This window comes from Salmo salar, chromosome ssa01 (genome assembly GCF_905237065.1).
Source record: "Salmo salar chromosome ssa01, Ssal_v3.1, whole genome shotgun sequence".
In the NCBI taxonomy this organism is placed as follows: Eukaryota; Metazoa; Chordata; class Actinopteri; order Salmoniformes; family Salmonidae; genus Salmo; species Salmo salar.
The window spans coordinates 109949309-109966978 of NC_059442.1; the positions used below are offsets into that span (position 1 = coordinate 109949309).

The window sequence follows — 17670 nt, forward strand, 5'->3', positions numbered from 1 at the left end:
TTATCATCATCATCATCATCATCATGTCCTACCGTAATGCAGGCCTATTATCACCATCATGTCTTACCATAATGCAGGCCTACCATCATGTCCTACCATAATGCAGGCCTATTATCACTATCATGTCCTACTATAATGCAGGCCTATTATCACCATCATGTCCTACCATAACGCAGGCCTATTATCATCATCATCATGTCCTACCATAATGCAGGCCTATTATCATCATCATCATGTCCTACCATAATGCAGGCCTATTATCATCATCATCATCATCATCATGTCCTACCGTAATGCAAGCCTATTATCATCATCATGTCCTACCATAATGCAGTCCTATTATCATCATCATCATCATGTCCTACCATAATGCAGTCCTATCATCATCATCATGTCCTACCATAATGCAGGCCTACCATCATGTCCTACCATAATGCAGGCCTATTATCACTATCATGTCCTACCATAATGCAGACCTATTATCACCATCATGTCCTACCATAATGCAGGCCTATTATCATCATCATCATGTCCTACCATAATGCAGGCCTACCATCATGTCCTATCATAATGCAGGCCTACCATCATGTCCTTCCATAATGCAGGCCTATTATCACCATCATGTCCTACCATAACGCAGGCCTATCATCATCATCATCATCATGTCCTACCATAATGCAGGCCTATTATCATCATCATCATCATGTCCTACCGTAATGCAGGCCTATTATCATCATCACCATGTCCTACCGTAATGCAGGCCTATTATCATCATCATCATCATGTCCTACCATAATGCAGGCCTATTATCATCATCATCATCATGTCCTACCGTAATGCAGGCCTATTATCATCATCATCATCATGTCCTACCGTAATGCAGGCCTATTATCGTCATCATGTCCTACCATAATGCAGGCCTATTATCGTCATCATGTCCTACCGTAATGCAGGCCTATTATCGCCATCATGTCCTACCGTAATGCAGGCCTATTATCACCATCATGTCCTACCGTAATGCAGGCCTATTATCACCATCATGTCCTACCGTAATGCAGGCCTATTATCACCATCATGTCCTACCATAATGCAGGCCTATTATCACCATCATGTCCTACCATAATGCAGGCCTATTATCATCATCATGTTCTACCATAATGCAGGCCTATTATCACCATCATCATGTCCAACCATAATGCAGGCCTATTATCATCATGTCCTACCATAATGCAGGCCTATTATCATCATCATCATGTCCTACCATAACGCAGGCCTATTATCATCACCATCATGTCCTACCATAATGCAGGCCTACCATCATCATGTCCTACCATAATGCAGGCCTATTATCACCATGTTTGGTATCATTTGCCCATGTATTTATTTTCAGAGTTTCAATAAGTTGTAAAAATGTCTCAGAGAACTCTGCTGAATTCCCTCAGTTGAAGGTCAGCTAAGTTAACCGAGGCTACTCAACGTTACTAGTTAACCGAGGCTACTCAACGTTACTCGTTAACAGAGGCTACACAACGTTACTAGTTAACAGAGGCTACTCAACGTTACAAGGTCGGTATTTCAAGTTGTTATATTATCATTAGTCGTCTATTATCGGGTTAAAAGCATATGCTTATTTTATAATAATTTCTCTAATATTTATTAGCTAATCATTCGAATACACTATGCTACAGTCATTGAATCTGTCTGAGCGTTAAGGGATGTTTAATGGCTAGTTCGGTCCACGTCATTATGTTACTATATTTTTCAATCTTGAAATACAAGTGCAAATGTTATTGATCAGTGACTGAAATTTTACGCTACGCGATATTCACTTCCTGACTTGGAGACTTGGAGAGCACTCAAAGCATTGTAGAACAGCCCTCTGAATAACAGGGCATGGTTTAGGATTAACTGCGCTGGGGAAAAGAAAGATGCGTTAAAAATTACAGGCATTTATAACCAGGTCTGTCCTGGTCATTATCCACACTAAAATGACAACGTTCCAGTAGAAGTAAAAACAATAGAAAAACAAAGTGTTGATCCCATGTTTCATGAGCCAAAATAAAAAGATACCAGACATTTTCCATACACACAAAAAGCATATTTTTGTGCACAAATTTGTTTACATCCCTGTCAGGGAGCATTTCTCCTTTGCCAAGATATGATGACAGAGCATACAATTGGCATGCTGACTGCAGGAATGTCCACCAGAGCTTCTGCCAGAGAAACCGCCTCCAACGTCAATTTAGATCATTTGTCATTACATCCAACCGGCCTCAACCACAGACCACATGTAATCACGCCAGCCCAGGACCTTCACATCGGCTTCGCCACCTGCGGGATCGTCTGAGACCAGCCATCTGTCTAGTACAGAGGCCAGACGGAAGCCACTCCTCAGTAAAAAGCACATGACAGCCCACTTGGAGTTTGCTAAAAGGCACCTAAAGAACTCTCAGACCATGAGAAACAAGATTCTCTGGTCTGATGAAACCAAGATTGAACACTTTGGCCTGAATGCCAAGCGTCACGTCTGGAGGAAACCTGGCACCATCCCTACGGTGAAGCATGGTGGTGGCAGCATCATGCTGTGGGGATGTTTTTCAGTGGCAGGAACAGAGAGAATAGTCAGGATTGAGGGGAAATAGCTATGCAACAACGCTCCCCATCCAACCTGACAGAGCTTGAGGATCTGCAGAGAAGAAATGGGAGAAACTCCCCAAATACAGGTGTGCCAAGCTTGTCGCGTCATACCCAAGATGACTCGAGGCTGTAGTCGCTGGGTCAACAAAGTACTGACTAAATTAGTTTTCTAAATATAAATTAACAACCATGTCTAAAAACCAGTTTTTGCTTTGTCATTGTGTGTAGTGTGCGTAGATTGATGAGAGCGGAAAAAAGTAATTTTAGAATAAGGCTGTAACATAAAAATTAGGAAAAAGTCAAGGGGTCTGAATACTTTCCAAAGGCACTGTATATGTGACCAACAGAAGCATATCTGTATTCCCAGTCATGTGAAATCCATAGATTAGGGCCTAATTTATTTATTTAAATTGACTGATTTCCTTATATGAACTGTAACTTTGAAATAGTTGCATTTTGCGTTTATATTTTTGTTCAGTGTAGTTAGAAAAACTAAAAATTTAGCCCGCAACATTTCCATTGATGTAAACAATTGTAAATCATCCATAAGTGAGTAGAGTCCATTGTATATTACATGACTCATTTCACATTCCTATTCCACGATGCCTCAAAAACAAATCACTCATAAACACACCTATGGAAATGACTAACCTATGGAAAGGTATGAAAAGGACCCAGCCAACGCCACACAGCAGTCTGGAAAAACTGGTTTTACACAAGGTTCACCGTGACTTGGGAGACAAGATAATCCACTAAACCATAACGTGGTTAAATAACTGTAATAACCACTTAAAGAAGGCTCTACAATACATGCCCCAGTACCTTGAAGTTATTTTTGTCATTGGTGAATTAAAATCATGTGATCAACCACATGGCAGGTTAATTTGATTCAGTGAAAGCAGACAGGAAGAGAGGTCAGAATCAGTGCATTGAGCCTAGTTCTGCTCTCAAGACTTCAGACTTAGAACTGTAAACGCTAAACGTGGATACAGGCAGACCATACCTGCCAAGTTAACTTGTCTGCAGCGTAATATGGCTAGCTAGCCCTGTAGACTAGAGCATGTGTTATCTAATGCATATGGCTAGCTAGCCAGCCCTGTAGACTAGAACATGTGTTATCTAATGCATATGGCTAGTGTCATGACGTTGGCCTCTTTTGGTACAGGGAGGACAGTTGACCCCCTCCCTGTTGCACCACCACCCAACCTACCCACCCCCCCAATCGACCCTGTGTGTAAAGGGTCGTGAAAACTCTAAAATTCCAGGAGAGTCTCTGGCCACATGGCCCATAGAGAGACAAAGGAAATTCTTCCAACTCATAGAATTGGAGAGCCAAGTGACATTTTGTGTTCTGGAGAAGGTATGGAAGATTGGTGAAGAATCCAGCTACGAACTGATCCGCTTGGTACAATTTTGTGATACTCAGAAGAGACAATATAGCCATATTACCATAAAACTGTTTATATAATAGACTTAACTTAAGACTTGCATCATATGGGTGTATGGAATGTATTAATAAGGATAAAGCTTTTGTAAGACTTTGAGATGCTATTGTACTGATGTAATGTGATAGAATTGTATTTCTGTAACCAAATCTAACTCAGTCATAGGCACGCCCCCAGGGACCCATACAGGACCAGGCGTCATTTGACAAGCTGTTCTATGGGCACTATAAAACACCCCCTGATTTACATTTCCTCAGACCAGGCCTACACTCCGTTGGCTAATAGGTTTTACCTTCCAATTCCTCTGCTGAAAGTGAACCATACCACGTGGTTAATTTTTAGACTATCGATACTGACAGAATAAGAACAAGTCTTTGATATTAATTATTAGTCTGCAGCTAAGTAAATTATATCATTGAACGCGAAGACCAACGAAACAACCATTCGATGATGATCCATTCTAACCGAGAGAGAGAGAGAGAGAGAGAACGCGGACAAAACTTCCCAACAGAACCGAACTCTCCAACAAAGAACGACGACACACTGAGCGTAAATATATATTGATTGCAATTGTTCCCGAATGAGTGAGCCTTCAATTGTCAATTGTTAATATTAATGAACTCTGTGTAACTTCTTAGCCTGACCGTTTATGATCCATTGTTCAACAGGCCAACCTGCCTGTTTAGCCAACAAGGGCACATTCCGATACCAATCCTTTGTGACGATAATTACTGTTTGTATGTTTTTCTGTTAATTACTTAGTGTAGTAAATAAATGATTTTAAGACAATTGATGTATGGATGATTTTAGTAAAGACTGGGTTCGTGCAGATATAACAATTTACGACGTTTGGGATGAGACTGGACTAGAGGTAAATACACCATTTAAACTAGAGGATAATCGGCCTATACTATAATAGAATAGAATATTATAGTACAGGAAAGTTATATTAGGAAAATTATAGCTTTGTAATCTGAATACTCTCCTTGGTGCCCCTATCTCCTAGTTAATTACAATTAAACGATTAATCAGTTTAATCGCGTGATAATAATTACAGGGAGCTAATTGATAAACATATCTCCGTTTAATGGTACCCCCAAAGACACGACACTAGCTAGCTAGCCAGCCCTGTAGACTAGAACATGTGTTATCTAATGCATATGGCTAGCTAGCTAGCCAGCCCTGTTGACTAGAACATGTGTTATCTAATGCATATGGCTAGCTAGCTAGCCAGCCCTGTAGACTAGAACATGTGTTATCTAATGCATATGGCTAGCCCTGTAGACTAGAACATATGCTATCTAATGCTTTCACTTATGTATTACTTTTAAATGAATTGTCTGATTGTTTTGAAGCATTGACAGGATGCCTTTACAAGTGACTCATGTCCAGTGTCGTCTACAGTGGAAGAACATGACACTGAGTAGACTGTAAATACTGTGCTGTCTCTTCTCCCAATCACACCTGACGCAGTCTCCCCCCTTCCATGTACTGTAGCCTACAGTACAGTTATGTAATTGTACTGGACCATGAGTTGTGAGGGGAACTCAGAGTTAAAAAAAACTAGGGCGTTTTCTTTCTCTAAAATGTACAAACTCGTCCATCATCTGGTCTCACATACTTGTGTGGTTCAGCAAGCTAACTAGTAGTCATGGGAGTCTGTATTGGTTGGGTTACTTGAGTTGTGCATTATTCTGGTGGACGGCGACAGAAAATAACCCTACCACATTATAACTTAGCCGGTTTTACAACAACAAAAAATAGTTTCCTGTCAGCAAAGACATATGTATTCTCTCTAGGAACTCTACTTGACGTAAAGTGAAATGTGTCCTTCGCTATCAAATAAACTGAATTTGAATCCAACTTTTTGTCCGAACCGCACCACATACCGTGCTTCAATTACACCACAAACTTCACCCGAAACAACATCCTACCACTAAACCTACCCCCAGTCCACACAGCAGCGCCAACTAACTTAACTAACTAGTTTCCAGCCAGTATAAGTTGACTTGCTGACCTGCCTCTAGCTAGTTAACAAGTAGCTAAACAACATCCCAATGGTACAACTCTTACAGGGCCAGAAACCTAAACAACAACAAGCTAACGTTAAGACAGCTTGCTAGCTAACGTTAGCTAATAGTTCTTATTAAAATGTTGACAAAATTATAACGTTAGATTTTTTTTTACATAACTTCTACAAATATATAACTTCTAAATGAATACCATACAATAAGATAAATTGCTTTGCTTAAAAGTAATTTAAAGTGCCATGCTAACATTAGCGTTAGCATGCTAATTGGTTAGCTAGCTAAACTTGTAACGTTGGTTACCTCTCCAGCTAGCTATAGAAAACACCTTTAAAAGAAAAAGTTATAAATGATCATCATTTCAGCAAAATACAATATAAAATTCGCCCTTAACTTACACAACGCTTCTGGAGATCATCCAAGACACCATGTTTCCAGAGGTTTGTTGAGAGGCAGAAGAGAGAGAGAGAGAGAGGAGGCCCAGGGGCCGGAGAGGTAACCGCTACACCGGGGTGGTGGTAAACACCGGAAAACACTCCCGTAGGGTAACAAGTTAATAACTACGAGTTATCTTCTCAACCATGACTTTGAAAAATAATAAAACGTGTTGTTTCACAATCTAAGTTAAAGCAGCCATCGGATAAAGCGAGAAGTTATGACTTAGATAGCTGTGTTTAAATTATTTTATTGAAGCTTGGGTCCAACTCCTTTGGGTCCAATTCCTTTGGGTCCAACTCCTTCGGGTCCAACTCCTTCACCTCTCCTATGTCTGTGCTTGGCACGCAGAAAGACGCTCCACACCAGGTGACGGAGGATCAAATAGACCTTCCTCCTGCTTTATCTCATTGGACAGAAGTGCCTGGTTACACCAATGCCGCATTAACTATTGGCTAGTGAAGATGGTCCCTGTGAAATATGATGAAATATCTGATTGGTGTAGATTTCCATGCGTGGCGAGTATGAACCAATCACGGTACAAAGCGTTGAGAATAGTATTGTTGCTTTACAATGCGCTGTTGTTGTTGCGAGGTAGTACTGTAAAATAACAACCTTATCGTTTAGCAGGGATTTATTTAAAAATGACAAATTATACTGGATTAATGCACATCACGTAGTTTTCATTTGCAGAGAGAGCACATAATGAGCCATAACACAGAGAGAAACCTATATCTGTAATTATTGGAAAATATTATATGTGTAGAATTTGTCCTTATTAACTGACTTGCCTAGTTAAATAAAAACATATATTTATATATTGATTAATTTCATGCCCTGTACTATAAAGTATTCTCTCTTATACAACACTGTACAAAGTCCAACAACAAAATCATTTGAGGCATTGAGCCATTTCATAGGGTTTAGAAAATATTATGATATACTCAGTAGAGTAGATCAAGAATAAATCTTTAACATGGTGGATGTTGATTACTACAATCACAAAAAACAAAATGTCTGGTCAGGTTTCTGATGAACCGTACTATTGTGTTCTGGTCAGTAGCCTACAGATGGGAGATCAGTGGTATAGCAGTACACTGGGAGCCTCCTCTTCCATGCAGTGGATTTAGTCTGTGAACATGGGAAAGCCCTACAGTGTATTTCAACTATTTTAAAGAGATAAAAATATAAATGTCCACTCCACTCCACATTGAAGTAAACCCCAGCACACCATCCCATTGCACATGACCTAATCCAATCAACCCCCAGCTACGGGAGACATTCTCCAAATGCACTGCAGAGGACTAATGTAATAAGAGACCATTGTATTAAACCCAAATGGGCTTTCTTCCAAGGTCTTTAGTGAGCTTTACATTAGCTCACAATACTTTGCTACTAATATACAGTAGTGGACTGCTAACTTGCATAATAATAGCCCCTTGTCAGAAAATATAAAATATAGATGTATTTCTATTTAGTAAATGGTAATGTCCAAGAATGTAGGCAGTCTAATGGCCCACAATGATACAGCAACATTAGCAGGACAGGAGACTAAACAGACTAAACTCTGATTTTCAGTGGCATGGTGTTCATCACAGTATATTGACTATTTCCTCATGTCATATTGTCAGAGTCTAGGTGATGTGGGTACAGCGGAGTCAGGCGCAGGACACAGAGATGAGTAATAATAGTAACTTTACTCAAAAATAATCCTCCAACAAGGAGAACGAAAAATCCAGAATCACATAAACGAGACAACTGACAACAATAAACACGCACAAAACCATGATGGCTCCAGAGGGTTAAATAGGGAAATAATTTAAACAAAATGGGAACCAGGTGTGTACAAGACAGACAAAAACAAATGGAAAAAGAAATGTAGATCGGTGGAGGCTAGAAAGCCGGTGACATCGACCGCCGAACGCCGCCCGAACAAGGAGAGGCACCAACTTTGGCGGAAGTCGTGACACATATAATGTATATCTGGCATCTGATAGAATCTGTGAATTGAACTGTGGAATCCATCCATACAGTGGCAAGAAAAAGTATGTGAACCCTTTGGAAATACCTGGATTTCTGCATAAATTGGTCGTCAAATTTGATCTGATCTTCATCTAAGTCACAACAACAGTCAAACACAGTCTGCTTAAACTAATAACACACAAACAATTATACATTTTCATGTCTTTATTGAACCCACCATGTAAACATTCACTGTGCAAGGTGGGGAAAGTATGTGAACCCTTGGATTTAATAACTCCTTTGGCAGCAATAACCTGTAGTTGAGGATCAGACCTGCACAACGGTCAGGAGGAATTTTGGAAAATTCCTCTTTACAAACCTGTTTCAGTTCAGCAATATTCTTGGGATGTCTGGTGTGAACTGCTCTCTTGAGGTCAGGCCAGAGCATCTCAATCGGGTTGAGGTCAGGACTCTGACTGGGCCACTCCAGAAGGCGTATTTTCTTCTGTTGAAGCCATTCTGTTGTTGATTTACTTCTGCGTTTTGGGTCGTTGTCCTGTTGCATCACCCAATTTCTGTTGAGCTTCAATTGGCAGACAGATAGCCTTACATTCTCCTGCAAAATGTCCTAATAAACATGGGAATTTGTTTTTCGGTCGATGATAGCAAGCTTCCCAGGTCCTGAGGCAGCAAAGCAGCCCCAAAACCATGATGCTCCCTCCACCATGAGGTTTTGATGTTGGTGTGCTGTGCCTTTTTTTCTCCACACATGGTGTTGTGTGTTCCTTCCAAACATCTCAACTGTAGTTTCATCTGTCCACAGAATATTTTGCCAGTAGCGCTGTGGAAAATCCAGGTGCACTTTTGCGAACTTCAGACGTGCAGAAATAAAAAAAAATTTGGACAGCAGTGGCTTCTTCCGTGGTGTCCTCCCATGAACACCATTCTTGTTTAGTGTTTTACGTATCGTAGACTCGTCAACAGAGATGTTAGCATGTAAGCATGCAAGTCTTTAACTGACACTCTAAGATTCTTCTTAACCTCGTTGAGCATTCTGCGCTGTGCTCTTGCAGTCATCTTTCACTTACGGCCACTCCTAGGGAGAGTAGCAACAGTGCTGAACTTTCTCCATTTATAGACCATTTCTATACAACATCAAGGCTTTTAGAGATACTTTTGTAACACTTTCCAGCTTTATGCAAGTCAACCACTCTTAATCTTAGGTCTTCTGAGATCTCTTTTGTTCAAGGCATGGTTCACATCAGGCAATGCTTCTTGTGAATAGCAAACTCAAATTTTGAGAGTGTTTTTTAATATCAAATCAAATCAAACAAATTTATTTATATAGCCCTTCGTACATCAGCTGATATCTCTAAGTGCTGTACAGAAACCCAGCCTAAAACCCCAAACGGCAAGCAATGCATGTGAAAGAAGCACGGTGGCTAGGAAAAACTCCCTAGGAAAAACTCCCTAGAAAGGCCAAAAACCTAGGAAGAAACCTAGAGAGGAACCAGGCTATGAGGGGTGGCCAGTCCTCTTCTGGCTGTGCAGGGTGGATATTATAACAGAACATGGTCAAGATGTTAAAATGTTCATAAATGACCAGCATGGTCAAATAATAATAATCATAGTAGTTGTCGAGGGTGCAACAAGCACGTCCGGTGAACAGGTCAGGGTTCCATAGCCGCAGGCAGAACAGTTGAAACTGGAGCAGCAGCACGGCCAGGTGGACTGGGGACAGCAAGGAGTCATCATACCAGGTAGTCCTGAGGCATGGTCCTAGGGCTCAGGTCCTCCGAGAGAAAGACAGAAAGAGAGAAAGAGAGAATTAGAGAGAGCATATTTAAATTCACACAGGACACCGGATAAGACAAGAGAAACACTCCAGATGTAACAGACTGACCCTAGCCCCCCGACACATAAACTACTGCAGCATAAATACTGGAGGCTGAAACAGGAGGGATCAGAAGACACTGTGGCCCCATCCGATGATACCCCCGTGACAGGGCCAAACAGGCAGGATATAACCCCACCCACTTTGCCAAAGCACAGCCCCCACACCACTAGAGGGATGTCTCCAACCACCAACTTACCGTCCTAAGACAAGGCCGAGTATAGCCCACAACGATCTCCGCCATGGCACAACCCAAGGGGGGGCGCCAACCCAGACAGGAAGACCACGTCAGTGACTCAACCCACTCAAGTGACGCACCCCTCCCGTGGACGGCATGGAAGAACACCAGTAAGCCAGTGACTCAGCCCCTGTAAAAGGGTTAGAGGCAGAGAATCCCAGTGGAAAGAGGGGAACCGGCAAGGCAGAGACAGCAAGGGCGGTTCATTGCTCCAGCCTTTCCGTTCACCTTCACACTCCTGGGCCAGACTATACTTAATCATAGGATCATAGGAATCATTTATAGGGCAAGGCAGCTCTCACCAACATCTCCAATCTCCTCTCATTGATTGGATTCCAGGTTAGTTTACTACTGATTCCAATTATCTTTTGGAGAAGTCATTAGCCTACGGGTTCACATAGTTTTTCCAACCTTCACTGGGAATGTTTAAATGATGTATTCAATATAGACAAGAAAAATACAATAATTTGTGTGTTATTAGTTTAAGCCCACGGTGTTTGTCTGTTGTTGTGACTTAGATGAAGATCAGATCAAATTTTATGACCAATTTATGCATAAATCCAAAGGGTTCACATACTTTTTCTTGCCACTGTAGATAATATTGAATGTTATTCATGAACACGCCAGTAGGCTAGAGAGATTCCCCACGGGATCCCTGGTCTCACAAGCGAAACGGAACACAGATACCACATTTGAGCATTGAATAGACAAGGCTTAAACTCTCAATGAACTGCCAGTGTTAATGTTGCTGCACAATGTCAACATTACAAGGCTATTCAAAATGGCTATTCAAAATGTGGAATCTTTACAATAGTGATAAGGATAATGAAATTCCTCTTAAGTCAGACAATTGCATTTGTCTCTGTACTCTACATGTGAGGATTTGATTAATGCATGAAGAAGCAATTGCAGAAATAATTTAGTGATTGCTTCTGACTGAAAGCATGATGCCACTCACCTCTCACAGTTCTGGGTGACTTTAACCTCCCCACGTCTACCTTTGACTCATTCCTCTCTGCCTCCTTCTTTCCACTCCTCTCCTCTTTTGACCTCACCCTCTCACCTTCCCCCCCTACTCACAAGGCAGGCAATACGCTTGACCTCATCTTTACTAGATGCTGTTCTTCCACTAATCTCATTGCAACTCCCCTCCAAATCTCCGACCACTACCTTGTATCCTTTTCCCTCTTGCTCTCATCCAACACTTCTCACTCTGCCCCTACTCGGATGGTATTGCGCCGTCCCAACCTTCGCTCTCTCTCTCCCGCTACTCTCTCCTCTTCCATCCTATCATCTCTTCCCTCTGCTCAAACCTTCTCCAACCTATCTCCTGATTCTGCCTCCTCAACCCTCCTCTCCTCCCTCTCTGCATCCTTTGATTTCCTCTGTCCCCTATCCTCCAGGCCGGCTCGGTCCTCCCCTCCTGCTCCGTGGCTCGACGACTCACAGCCGAGCGGAAATGGAGGAAAACTCGCCTCCCTGCGGACCTGGCATCCTTTCACTCCCTCCTCTCTACATTTTCCTCTTCTGTCTCTGCTGCTAAAGCCACTTTCTACCACTCTAAACTCCAAGCATCTGCCTCTAACCCTAGGAAGCTCTTTGCTACCTTCTCCTCCCTCCTGAATCCTCCTCCCCCTCCCCCCCCCTCCTCCCTCTCTGCGGATGACTTCGTCAACCATTTTGAAAAAAAGGTTGACGACATCCGATCCTCGTTTGCTAAGTCAAACGACACTGCTGGTCCTGCTCACACTGCCCTACCCTGTGCTTTGACCTCTTTCTCCCCTCTCTCTCCAGATGAAATCTCGCGTCTTGTGACGGCCGGCCGCCCAACAACCTGCCCACTTGACCCTATCCCCTCCTCTCTTCTCCAGACCATTTCCGGAGACCTTCTCCCCTTCCTCACCTCGCTCATCAACTCATCCTTGACCGCTGGCTACGTCCCTTCCGTCTTCAAGAGAGCGAGAGTTGCACCCCTTCTGAAAAAACCTACACTCGATCCCTCCGATGTCAACAACTACAGACCAGTATCCCTTCTTTCCTTTCTCTCCAAAACTCTTGAACGTGCCGTCCTTGGCCAGCTCTCTTGCTATCTCTCTCAGAATGACCTTCTTGATCCTAATCAGTCAGGTTTCAAGACTGGGCATTCAACTGAGACTGCTCTTCTCTGTGTCACGGAGGCTCTCCGCACTGCTAAAGCTAACTCTCTCTCCTCTGCTCTCATCCTTCTAGACCTATCTGCTGCCTTTGATACTGTGAACCATCAGATCCTCCTCTCCACCCTCTCCGAGTTAGGCATCTCCGGCGCGGCCCACGCTTGGATTGCGTCCTACCTGACAGGTCGCTCCTACCAGGTGGCGTGGCGAGAATCTGTCTCCGCACCATGCGCTCTCACCACTGGTGTCCCCCAGGGCTCTGTTCTAGGCTCTCTCCTATTCTCGCTATACACCAAGTCACTTGGCTCTGTCATATCCTCACATGGTCTCTCCTATCATTGCTATGCAGACGACACACAATTAATCTTCTCCTTTCCCCCTTCTGATAACCAGGCGGCGAATCACATCTCTGCATGTCTGTCAGACATATCAGTGTGGATGACGGATCACCAGCTCAAGCTGAACCTCGGCAAGACGGAGCTGCTCTTCCTCCCGGGGAAGGACTGCCCGTTCCATGATCTCGCCATCACGGTTGACAACTCCCTTGTGTCCTCCTCCCAGAGTGCTAAGAACCTTGGCGTGATCCTGGACAACACCCTGTCGTTCTCCACTAACATCAAGGCGGTGACCCGATCCTGTAGGTTCATGCTCTACAACATTCGCAGAGTACGACCCTGCCTCACACAGGAAGCGGCGCAGGTCCTATTCCAGGCACTTGTCATCTCCCGTCTGGATTACTGCAACTCGCTGTTGGCTGGGCTCCCTGCCTGTGCCATTAAACCCCTACAACTCATCCAGAACGCCGCAGCCCGTCTGGTGTTCAACCTTCCCAAGTTCTCTCACGTCACCCCGCTCCTCCGCTCTCTCCACTGGCTTCCAGTTGAAGCTCGCATCCGCTACAAGACCATGGTGATTGCCTACGGAGCTGTGAAGGGAACGGCACCTCCGTACCTTCAGGCTCTGATCAGGCCCTACACCCAAACAAGGACACTGCGTTCATCCACCTCTGGCCTGCTGGCCCCCCTACCTCTGAGGAAGCACAGTTCCCGCTCAGCCCAGTCAAAACTGTTCGCTGCTCTGGCACCCCAATGGTGGAACAAGCTCCCTCACGACGTCAGGACAGCGGAGTCAATCACCAGCTTCCGGAGACACCTGAAACCCCACCTCTTTAAGGAATACCTAGGATAGGATAAAGTAATCCTTCTAACCCCCCACCTTAAAAGATTTAGATGCACTATTGTAAAGTGGTTGTTCCACTGGATATCATAAGGTGAATGCACCAATTTGTAAGTTGCTCTGGATAAGAGCGTCTGCTAAATGACTTAAATGTAATGTAATGTAATGTAATGCCACTGAAGGGTCCGATGCCATTTCTAATTGCAATCATTGGTGTTCAAGTTGCTGAAAATTAGACTGGTGGAATTGCCTGCTCTGCTTCGATACATCTCGGCTGGTTGGACTCCTCTGTTTTCAGGAGGAGAGTGTATCTGGGTCCCAAAAGGCACCCTATTCCCTATATAGTGCACAACGTTTGACCATGGCCCATAGAGTAGTGATTTATGTAGGGAATAGTGTTCCGTTTTGGCCAAGCAGCACAGTTTAACATCCGTCTCAGGTGTTATGTAATTCTATCAGCAGCGGAATATGTTTCTCCATCCAATCAACCCTGACCTGAAGGTAACACACAAGGCTGATTGGCTCCAGTGGACAGGCTTTACACACAGCGAGACACCTTCTCCTTTATATTACAGGCAGCACAGCACAGCCATAAGGCACAAGCCTCAGGGGGAGAGCTGTAAAAGGGATAAACAGAGAAACACAATAGCACAAAACATATAATAGATTTTCCCCTAAACTGTGGTTGAGCTGCATCAACAAGAGAAAATACATCTCAGATAAAAAAAGAAAAAAAAAACATCAACATAATTTCCTACATTTAAAATATCTATTGTCTTATGCATTGTATTTGATATCTGTCAAGTTATTATCAAAATATAGCCGTACATCACTAATATTCAATATAATAATACATCATTTTATTTTTTGGGACAAATGTACATATTGTTTCTGCCGCCGTCTCTTATGACCGAAAAGAGCTTCTAGAAATCAGTACAGTGATTACTCACCTCGTATTGAAGGAAACATTTTGGCTAGTTTTTCCTAGCCACCGTTCTTCTTTCACATGCATTGCTTGCTGTTTGGGGTTTTAGGCTGGGTTTCTGTACAGCACTTTGAGATATCAGCTGATGTACGAAAGGCTATATAAATAAATTTGATTTGATTTGATTTTTAATGAGTCGGACGAGAGGGATTTACTCCAGACACCCGACAAGGCCCTCATCCCCATCATTCGCAGGAGAAAAAGACGGAGGTATCGAGGACGAAGTTCGGGGTGCCATGTAAGGATCCGGCAACGAGTGGGTAATTTGCCTTTATCATCAGTCCTATTAGCCAACGTACAATCATTGGATAATCAAATAGACAAACTACAAGCACGTATATCCTACCAACGGGACATTAAAAACTGCAATATCTTATGTTTCACCGAGTTATGGCTGAACGACGACATGAATAATACAGCTGGCGGGTTTTACACTGTATCGGCAGGATAGAACAGCAGCCTCTGGTAAGACAAGGGATGGCAGTCTATGTATATTTGTAAACAACAGCTGGTACACGATATCTAAGGAAGTTTCAAGGTTTTGCTCGCCTGAGGTAGAGTATCTCATGATAAGCTGCAGACCACACTATTTACCAAGAGAGTTTTCATCTATGTTCTTCGTAGCCGTCTATTTACCACCACAAACCGATACTGGCACCAAAACCGCACTCAACGAGCTGTATAAGGCCATAAACAAACAGGAAAACGCTCATCTAGAGGCGGCGCTCCTAGTGTCCGGGGACTTTAATGCAGGGAAACTTAAATCCGTTTGACCTAATTTCTACCAGCATGGTAAATGTGCAACCAGAAGGAAGAAAACTCTAGACCACCTTTACTCCACACACAGAGACGCGTACAAAGCTCTCCCTCGCCCTCCATTTGGCAAATCTGACCATAATTCTATCCTCCTGATTCCTGCTTACAATCAAAAACTAAAGCAGGAAGCACCAGCAAATCGTTCAAAGTGGTCAGGGCCAACCAGGCAGGATATAACCCCACCCACTTTGCCAAAGCACAGCCCCCACACCACTAGAGGGATATCTTCAAACCACCAACTTACTACCCTGAGACAAGGCTGAGTATAGCCCACGAAGATCTCCCCCACGGCATGAACCCGAGGGGGACGCCAAACCCAGACAGGAAGATCACATCAGTGACTCAACCCACTCAAGTGACGCACCCCTCCTAGGAACGGTATGGAAGAGCACCAGTAAGCCCGTGACTCAGCCCCCATAATAGGGTTAGAGGCAGAGAATCCCGGTGGAGAGAGGGGAACCGGCCAGGCAGAGACAGCAAGGGCGGTTCGTCACTCCAGTGCCAGACTACACTCAATCATAGGACCTACTGAAGTGATGAGTCTTCAATAAAGACTTAAAGTTCGAGACCAAGTCTGCTTCTCTCACATGGATAGGCAGACCATTCCATAAAAATTGAGCTCTATAGGAGAAAGCCCTACCTCCAGCTGTTTGCTTAGAAATTCTAGGGACAATAAAGAGGCCTGCGTCTTGTGACCGTAGCGTACGTGTAGGTATGTACGGCAGGACCAAATCGGAGAGATAGGTAGGAGCAGGCCAATGTAATGTTTTGTAGGTTAGCAGTAAAACCTTGAAATCAGCCCTAGCCTTAACAGGAAGCCAGTGTAGAGGGGCTAGCAATGGAGTAATGTGACCACATTTTTGGTTCTAGTCAGGATTCTAGCAGCCGTGTTTAGCGCTAACAGATTTTTGAAATGTTACGAAGATGAAAAAGAGCTGTCCTTCAAATAGTCTTGATATGTTCGTCAAAAGAGAGATCAGGGTCCAGAGTAACGCCAAAGTCTTTCACAGTTTATTATTTGAGACAACTGTACAACCATCAAGATTAATTGTCAGATTCAACAGAAGATATCTTTGTTTCCTGGGACCTAGAACTAGCATCTCTGTTTTGTCCGAGTTTAAAAGTAAAAGATTTGCCGCCATCCACTTCCTTATGTCTGAAACAGGGCAATTTTGCGGCTTCACCATGTTTCATCTAAATGTACGGCTGTGTATTGTCCGCATAGCAGTGAAAGTTAACATTATGTTTCCGAATATGTAGTGAAAACAATAGTGATCCTAAAACGGAAACTTGAGGAACACCGAAACTTACAGTTGATTTGTCAAAGGACAAATCTTCCACAGAGACAAACTGATATCTTTCCGACAGATAAGATCTAAACCAGGCCAGAACTTGTCCGTGTAGACCAATTTCGGCTTCCAATCTTTCCGAAAGAATACGGTGATTGATGGTGTCAAAAGCAGCACTAATGTCTAGGAGCACGAGAACAGGTGCAGAGCCTCGGTCTGACGCCATTAAAAGGTAATTCACCACCTTCATGAGTGCAGTCTCAGTGCTATGATGGGGTCTAAACCAGACTGAAGCATTTCATATACTGCGCAACAGCTTTTTCTAAAAGTTTTGAGAGCAATGTGAGATTCGATATAGGCCGATAGTTCTTTATACTTCTTGGGTCAAGGTTTTTTTTTTTTTTCAAGAGAGGCTTTATTACTGCCACTTTTAGTGAGTTTGGTACACATCCTGTGGATAGGGAGCTGTTTATTATGTTCAACATAGGAGGGCCAAGCACAGGAAGCAGCTCTTTCAGTAGTTTAGTTGGAATAGGGTCCAGTATGCTGCTGGAAGGTTTAGAGGCCATGACTATTTTCATCAATGTGTCAAGAGATACAGGATTAAAAGTTA

The 17670-nt window shown here is 43.3% G+C and overlaps 1 protein-coding gene across 1 annotated transcript in view; it reads right to left on the reverse strand.

Annotated features, from left to right (window-relative positions):
- Positions 1-6593, reverse strand: part of reep3 (receptor accessory protein 3) — a 99626-nt gene extending 93033 nt beyond the window's left edge. The window contains exon 1 of the mRNA NM_001140381.1: positions 6508-6593. Within this exon, the coding sequence (NP_001133853.1) occupies positions 6508-6539 (32 nt within the window). The 5' untranslated portion in view covers positions 6540-6593. The remainder of the gene's footprint in view (positions 1-6507) is intronic.
- Between the last annotated feature and the right edge of the window lie 11077 nt (positions 6594-17670).